At 38.1% G+C, this 8,750-nt stretch overlaps 1 protein-coding gene across 13 annotated transcripts in view; it reads right to left on the bottom strand.

Moving 5' to 3' along the window:
• Nucleotides 1-2,910: 2,910 nt before the first annotated feature.
• The window catches only part of MBTD1 (mbt domain containing 1), a 69,647-nt gene continuing 63,807 nt past the window's right edge, over nucleotides 2,911-8,750 (bottom strand). For all 13 annotated transcript variants that reach the window (XM_019944370.3, XM_033848215.2, XM_019944369.3 and 10 more), the window contains one exon: nucleotides 2,911-6,180. In XM_019944370.3, coding sequence (XP_019799929.1) covers nucleotides 6,062-6,180 — 119 coding nt within the window. In that variant the 3' untranslated portion in view covers nucleotides 2,911-6,061. The remainder of the gene's footprint in view (nucleotides 6,181-8,750) is intronic.

Below are 8,750 nucleotides of genomic sequence, written 5' to 3'. Positions count from 1 at the left end.
GTGCAGACTCTGGTGATTACTGGTTACTAAGCTGGAAGAAGACGTGACTTGGTTCCCTGGCTATCGTAGTGTTATCCAGAACAAATTAATCCTGCTTGTTATGGAAAAATGATTTAATCCTTCTCAGCACCTGGTATACTTCCAGACTCTAGGAGGGAAAGCAGTGAGGCTGAAGAGGACAAGTGTGGCACTGGCTGTGTATCTGAGGAAACTAGTAAAGAAATAATGAACATAATAAAGATCCCAACCACTTTAGCTGATGTAGAAATGCACATTTCTGTACAAAGAATTTGTTGAAACTTGGCAGAATGAAACATAGACTAGTCAAGTTGTCCAGATTCACATTCTTGTTGATTGCAAATTGGGCAAGTTATGTATGAGGAAACGGAAGCCTAAGGACGCCTGTAAGGTGAGGATGATACCATGGCAATGCAGGATTAAATGAAACAATGCATGTAAAGCAGTTAACCTAGTGCCTGGCTACACAAATTTTCCCTGCCACCCTACCTCCCTTCTTACTCTACCCTAGGATGAGGTATTTATCATGCCTATTTCCTGGGCTAGTAGTAAGTGGTTACAAAATCCACATTGCCTGTTCATTTTGCTGGATTGGTACAGTTGTAAAATGGTGCCAAGGAGCACCTATCAATAGAAATGTTCACTATCATCTGGAGTCTGCCTTAAAAATGAGATTACAGAAATATGTGGGTTTATGAATACCTGTTTTCTCAGGAAACCGGTGAAAGCTTTTCATGCCACTTCCATATAAAAGACTCAACATTACATGTTTTTTTTTGGCCACATGGCTTTGCAGGATCTCAGTTCCCCGACCAGGGATTGAACCCTGGGCCACAGCAGTGAAAGCCCAGAATCCTAACCACTAGGCCACCAGGGAACGCCCTCAACGTTACATTTTTTTATGCACGTTGCTATACTATAAGACAACGACAAACACATCAACAGCTTGGTACAGAAGTGTCAGGATTCTAACTTCGAGTCAATGATTGACAAGAAATTTAACATTTTCTAAATTATTTTTTAGTTTCAAGTGAATCTCATGTTTGTGTGCTACGTGCTTTCACTGCATTAAATGGCAGTTTACTGAAATTAGATCCTGGGGCAGGCCTGGGGCCTGCATTCTAATGTGGAGGTGCCCACCCTGGACCCACATGCACAGTGGCTAAGGTACCTGTCAGCAGCAGCAGCAGCGGTTACTCTGTGTATAGTATAGTATAGTATAGTATAGTATAGGCTTACTCTGTGCCAGGGTTGTTCTAAGAACTTCACGTACATGAATTCATTTAATGTTCACAACTCTTAGGAAGTTGGTACTAGTATCCTATTTTATAATTGAAACTGAGTCAAGTTAGAGCGCTTAACAAGTGAAGGAGTCAAGTTTCAATGCAAGTAGCTGGCTGCAGACTCTGCTCTTGGCCACTGTGCTTTACTACCTTTATATAGTTTTCCAAGTGACGTGATAAAAGTCATGAGTTTGGAGGGTGATGAAGTCAAATTTGGAGTGGTGAGAGCTGAGAGGAAGGATATGAATGTTAGGACTTAATTTGGTAGAACTGAATGAGGAAGGGTAGGCTATGGTGAGGACAAAAGCACTGCCTCTGGAGTAAGGTTGGACCTAATCCTATGTAACAGTTGGGTGTGTGAAAGTGGACAACTAATTCAGAAACTTTTATGCTTTCATAAAACTGTATTTTAAACATATAATAAATGCATTTTAAAAAATGCATTACTTTTTATATAATTATTTGTTAATAGGCAAGCCCTGCTTTGGCCTGCTCGTGAGGCTTGGAATTCTTAACAGGCCAAAGAGGGATGTCAACCTAGCCTCAGTAAGAGTCTGCAGAAAGGAAATAGTTGCTGTTCTCCCCGTCTCACAAGGCTGGATAAACAACACAGTGCTAAAGTTACTTGTTTTGGGGAAACATTTGTTCCTCTTAAAACATGGGCATAAAGCACTTTAGGAAACTAGTTTCCCAAGAGGCGCGTAAGGGTTTAAAGAAGAATGTATATGTCAGAGCTCGGGGTAGTAATTGAGGCCAACCTGGGAATTCCAGTTTACTAGGGCAACTGTTTTCAAGCCATTTTAGGTAGGAAGCAGGGCAGAAATTAGGTTCTGTCTTTCTTGGAGTGTGTTATATTTTTCTAAAGTGATGAAATTAACTACTAAAGATACCCAATCCATCTCATTACTATCTAACATCCATAAAATTCTCTACAAACTGCTTCTGCAGTAAAAGTTGGATAATTTCCCACAGAATCAGCTGTTGATAAAGGAGGGTGTCTGCGTTCCCTCTTAATGTAAACAGCAAGAGCAAGCTGGGATAATTCATTTACATCCTATGAACCTTGTTGCTGAGGTTAATGGAGCTGGAAAAAAAAAAAAAGTCTCCTAGCAATCATGCCAACCCTGAAACACCATGTTCTGACTAAAGTGATTTAATTTCCCCACAAGGGGTCCACACTCACCCCTCCCGTGTTTTTTGCCTATTCCCTCCAAGTGAGATCCTGGCTCAAATGCAACTATGGCCATATATCCACCCATATCCTCTTCCTCTCGTCAGCCAGCAGTAAATTCTTCCTCACTTGTGCTGGCTTACCTTATGAGAGTACAGGTTCTGTGAGGGAGGAACTGATCTGACTTTCCCAGGTGCCTTCGACTGCTTATAGAAGGCACTCAAGGGGCTTCCCTGGCCGTCCAATGGTTAAGACTCCGTGCTTCCACTGCAGGGGGTGCAGGTTCAATCCCTGGTTGGGGAACTAGGATCCTAAATGCTGTGTGGCGCGGCCAAAAAAATAAACAAATAAATAAATAAAAGGCGGCACTCAATATTTCGAATAAAAAAGGAAATCCCTCAAATATCAAAGCATATTAAAGAATTGCTCATATACAACTTAACTTTAACGTTTTATTTTGTGTAAAAAAGGGCAAATTTAGTGAATTATTTTCATCTTGTACACAAAGTTATAATTTTAATGCTTTTCACATCCATGCTGAAAATTTGCAATTTGGTAAAAATGAAAGGAACATAAATTTCTCCAAAGGAATTTTTCACGCCATTATATACACTTTACGAGAAAGTTTCAAACACTTTCTCAATGATCACAAGTTACCAAGAAAATAAAAGATTAAATTTGTACAGATATTGATCTATTTATCAAATACATACAGAAATGATGTAAAAACCTTATGCAGTTTACTTTGACCTCTGTCCTCAAAAGATTTGCCCAGGGACAGATACTTTTCTTTTGTATAAACGACTGTGGCTTTATTTAAAATATGAAAATCAAAGGAAGAAACCCAGTTTAATCACAGTATTTTTAAAATCCCTTCCCAATAGTAAAGGATCATTACCAAATATATAGCACCATAATACAAATATTGACGGGAGAGGGTATTCACATCACACAAAATTAATAATAATAAAAACAAACAAACACTGAAAACCCGTGTTAGTATCCGTAGAATAAGAAGTTGATAACAGCTTTAGCTTTCCTCATACACAGCAAGGAAAAGGTTAAAGAGTTTAAACTACCAAAAATCCCCAAATAATCCTAACAGGAAAAAAACAAAACAAACCCAAGGTCAGCAGTACATTTGAACCGTAGAATAGAATGGGGCTACTGAGTTGTACACTTGGAGTTGTGGCTAAGACATAAATCTCCTCTGCATCAACTCATTTTCTGTTCATCGGCAGCAGGGAGTTAGAGTCTGAACAATGAAGAGGGCTTCAGATTGTGTTTACTCGGTAGGAAGTCCTTACCAACATTTAACGTTGGTCATGGGATTAAGACACGAAACACTTCATAAATAGGTGGGAAATCTGAAAACACTCAGAGCCTGGCTTTGCTGTAGAACTGGAAGCTTATAAAACCTGGCTACAAATGAGCATTTCACAGAACTAATTACCAGGCTCCAAATCAAATCCCTCCTGGTTTATTCAGGTCCCTATAGAGCCCCTAAGCCCAGGGTACTGTTAGAGCACACGATACAACTGGCTTCTGGTGCCCATATCATGGAATCGGAGTCCTGGGTTTAATTCACTAAGCCTGAGAATAAAGATTGTTGTAACCCTTGCTTTTTGGAAGTCTTCCAGGCTTTAAGTTTATAGGAAGATTCTTAAAAGTTAAAGATTTGGGAAGTGTGAGGATGTCACATTTACAGTAGGTCCCTCTCAGTAATGTTGTTTAAGATAAATATCCAGTAATTTAACAGCTGAATTCACATATATCTGACACATGAGAATCAACTTGGCATTGATATGGTCTGCATTTATGCCCCTAAAGAGTCAGTATTAAGAAATGTTGACATGCGATTCCATACATTCTTACACTATAAAGTAACAAATTTTACTTCCAGTAGCAACTATAAAACCTTATGATATTAACCCCTCTTGCATAGAATGAGGTAAACCTGTGCATATTACCAATGCTATTATTCCCAAAAGTAGAGCAATATTTTAGAAAATAAATTGCTGGTTTTTAATGTTTTATGCATTTTAAAATTCAAACAAAAAAAATCTTACCTAAAATGGTCTCCTGGGGCTTTCCATTAACATTTTTTAAAGCATTCCATAGGCTGAAGGACTGTAGAGGTTAATCATTTTGATTAATTTCTAATTAGCCCTACCTATATTCCAGAGGAGATGGTCAATATTACCACTCTGAAGAGGCCAGGCTAAGACCCAGAAGCACTTCTAGAACAGATGCAAGTAATTCCTGAGAGTTTAGTTTATGAACCTCACTGGTAAATGCTAAAGCTCTCTCATTCAGTCACAACTCAGAAAGTCAAAAAATGCAGAGAGCAAACCTTTCACCAATTTACCTTTATATCCTTTTTTCAAAGGAAGCCATGTGAATTTTAAAATAGGGAATGTTCAAAATGGTCCAAATCCATTATTATTGTTAAAATTAATTCTGAATAGAGTTAAAGACAATTCATACTAATTTTATACATATACATATATATATATATATATATAAAATTAGTATGAATTGTCTTTAAATTTTAAGAAAATTAAATTCTCTTTCAAATTAGTTTTCTAACAAATCCAGGATAGTTAAAAGCAGAGCTGGAATGATTTTGAAATCTAAACTTATCTTGGCTTTAAACTGTTAATTTGATTCTCCTGGTAATACAGAACATGTGTTTTGGGGTGTGGTTATACCAAGTATTATCTCACAGATGGAGAGAAATGGCAGAGAACTGATGAGAATCCCTTTTGTGGGGTATTTTTTAGTAAGGAAAATAAAATAAACTTAGGACAATATTGCATTTTCCCCAACCCCTCAACATGTAGACTGAGATCTCGTATATCTTGTCAACCATTCCAGTTTAACACTTTAGTGTTAGGATAATTTTACTCATTTTTTAATTAAAAGAGAACATATAAAAGTATCCAGAGTTCTTCCAGTTTCATACAGAACTCTAAAGAAATTTTCACAGAATGAAAAACATTTCTGTACAAATATTTAAAATGGGCTGCAATAAAATGCCAACAAGCAGAATTAATTACCCTTCCGTGATCTATGTGGTGATGAGCTCTCCATGGGGCGGGGATCGGGGGGGACGTTCAGTTGCATATTCTGCAGCAGAGGAAGCTGGAGATGTGACTGGCCTAACTTCCAAAATCCCAAAATCTCCCAACAGGTACCAAAAAGGTTCATTTGTAAAGACAGTTCATTTGCATTTACAACTATATCCTTCTTAAATCATTTCCTTCAATCCTGCTACCTAAACTTTAATCTTACCAAAAAAGTTAGAATTTCAGTTCTTGTTAACAATGCACATAAATCCAAACTTGGAAAATATTACAAAATTCTTTCAAAAGCTTCAAATACAACACAAAAATTGTCCATCTTTATAAATTGAAAAATTTCCCCCCACAGCTAAAATAGTTTCCCTACCCACTTGAAAAATCTGGAACTGAAATTTTCTATGTTTAGCAAAATGTTCCAGTAGAATAGCCCCGCTGTACAGCTGGATTGATTATAAATCAGTCCTGTGTAAAATTCTTTCCCTCCCACCCTCAGTTTCTGAGCAACCTCAGGGCTCTTGTTTGATGTAGAAGTTGGCAGAGCCATTGCTTTCCTGATCAGATGCTCCTTGGAGGAAATTATAATCCTCTCCATCTATCAACTCCTCCTTCAGCTGCAATGTAGTCACTGTAAGAAATAAATGTACAAGATGTTATTAAGTCTTTCTAGAATATTCAGATTGCTTCATGTTCCACCAGCTTCACAGTTAATAAGACTTCTTCATGTCTTCAGTAACTCTTAAAACTAACCCCCCCGAAGGAAGAGCATTTAATTAATTTTAAGTTTCAAAGTATATTCGTAGTTAAGAAGAGTTCCAAAAAGGAACAATACTGCAAAATGGACACTGCACAAATGGACACTGTCAATGAAACGTTGAAGGTAACAGTGATCACTAATTTGACTAGAATGATTAGAGGTTTTCTCATGATTAAGTATTCACTTTTATGTCAATGTCTACATAAACAGCATATTTCTTGGATAGTTCTGAATAATAAGTAACACAACAAATGACTTTAACATGTTATTATCTCCAAGGAGTACCTAAAGACTCTCTTCATAAAAAAGATATAAATCTGATAATATTAAACACCTGTATTAAAACTAAAATCAAGAAAAACTTAAGTAATCATTTTAGGTAAAATAAAAATTGATTGACACCAGCAACATGAAAATCCTTGGTATAAAAAACAGCTAACTTTGGGAATTCCCTGGTGGTCCAGTGGTTAGGACTCTGCACTTTCAATGCCAAGGGCACGGGTTCAATCCCAGATGGGGGAACTAAGACCCTGCAAGCTGTGCAGTGCGGCCAAAAAAGAAGACAAAAACAAAAACAGCTAACATTACCAATGGGATCACTTAACAGTAGTACTACCTGTTTGAGTTCTTATCTGAAGGCTTCTTTTTTTTTTTTGCGGTACGTAGGCCTCTCACTGTTGTGGCCTCTCCCGTTGCGGAGCACAGGCTCCAGACGCGCAGGCTCAGTGGCCATGGCTCACAGGCCCAGCTGCTCCGCGGCATGTGGGATCTTCCCGGACCAGGGCACGAACCTGTGTCCCCTGCATTGGCAGGCGGACTCTCAACCACTACGCCACCAGGGAAGCCCCGAAGACTTCTTTTTTAATGAAAACAAACAACAGTATAGGCAATCTTCAATTTATGAACAGGTCATGTTCCAATAGGTCTTTATTTTTATGGACAACTGTTTTTCAGTTTCCAGTATTTTCAGTGGGGTTTAGGTTTCTTGATAGTCACTGAAGTCATGCTAGTCATAATTTTTAGTGACAGGAGGGCTCTTCTTACTGCATGGACAAGCAAGAAGAAAAAGAGGAATGTTTTCTTTGCTGGTCCCAGCACTGGTCTTAGGCAAAAGTTTAGGTTGTTTAATTCTGAGATTTTCCTATCTCTTTTTATAAACATCTCTTAAGTTACCTCAACGCAGTTAGTCAGTAATTTCAGGCTGCCCTAAATCCTTTCCCCGAAGCCCACCCTCTACTTCCTATAGAACACCTCTCTTAAAAAAAATTACTTTCCTACTTTTTAAATGAAAATGATCTCAGCGAGGTGTTAAACAAACACTAGTCTTAGTAACTGCCAACCTCTCAGAGATGTATTTGAGTTTCTTAAAAAGTTACTGTTTAACCAAAATTGAGTTCGTAAAGTTTCAAATAATTTAAAGAACAGGTGATCTTTTATGCTTATATTCTCACTGGAATCTAATCCCATGGTGAGTAATGCTAACTTTCTTCTTCAATTTCTTCAGCACAGAGATCTGTTAAGTCAGAGTTCACAAACTGGGCTTTTCCCTCCCTCACCTCTGCCCTGTGGTTCTTTCAAATTGACTGAATATTCTGAAACAGGAGATTTCATATAAAACCATGAAAAGTAGGGAGACTTGGTAACATAAGACTAGCATTCTTGAAGGGCTATTAACAGCGGGAACCAATGTAGCCTAAGGCCTCCCTCTGCACAACTTGTGACTCTCAGACTGGCTTCTCAGCCACTGAGTAACCACCTGTCTGCTTCCTGCAGGGACTGTCTCCAAAGGAAAGATGAAATTTTTCTTTTTTTATGGCTCTTTTCATAATAACTGGAGTGAGAGGATGAAGATATATATGGAATGTAAATTGGGAACTGCTTATACAGGGGGAAAAAGGTCAATTTATGAGAAGAATTAGGACTCAGAGTATTTAGATGAGTAGTAAGCCAACTAAGTTTCATGAAACAATAACACCACGTGGAACAATATTAAAATGGCTATTTTTAAAGTCAAATAGTGATAGAAAAATACTTCGTGTCTTGATTTTAGTTACAAAAGATTAGTTTCAAAAATAATGGTCTTTGACATCTTATTTAATAATTTAAAGAATAATCTTTTGGGGCTTCCCTGGTGGCACAGTGGTTAAGAATCCGCCTGCCAATGCCTGGGACATGGGTTCGAGCCTGGGTCCGGGAAGATCCCACATGCCGCGGAGCAACTAAGCCTGTACGCCACAACTACTGAGCCTGTGCTCTAGAGCCTGCGAGCCACAACTACTGAGACCGCGTGACTAGAGCCTGTGCTCTGCTACAAGAGAAGCCACCGCAATGAGAAGCCCACGTGCAGCAACGAAGACCCAACACAGTCAAAAATAAATAAAAATTTAAAAAAAGGATAATCTTTTGAAATAACGCTAATTCATTTTATTTTACTTTGGTAC

The sequence above is a fragment of the Tursiops truncatus genome, chromosome 20 (assembly GCF_011762595.2).
Source record: "Tursiops truncatus isolate mTurTru1 chromosome 20, mTurTru1.mat.Y, whole genome shotgun sequence".
Taxonomy (NCBI): domain Eukaryota; kingdom Metazoa; phylum Chordata; class Mammalia; order Artiodactyla; family Delphinidae; genus Tursiops; species Tursiops truncatus.
The sequence above is the reverse complement of the archived record's forward strand: the minus strand, read 5'-3'. Positions and strand labels throughout refer to the sequence as shown.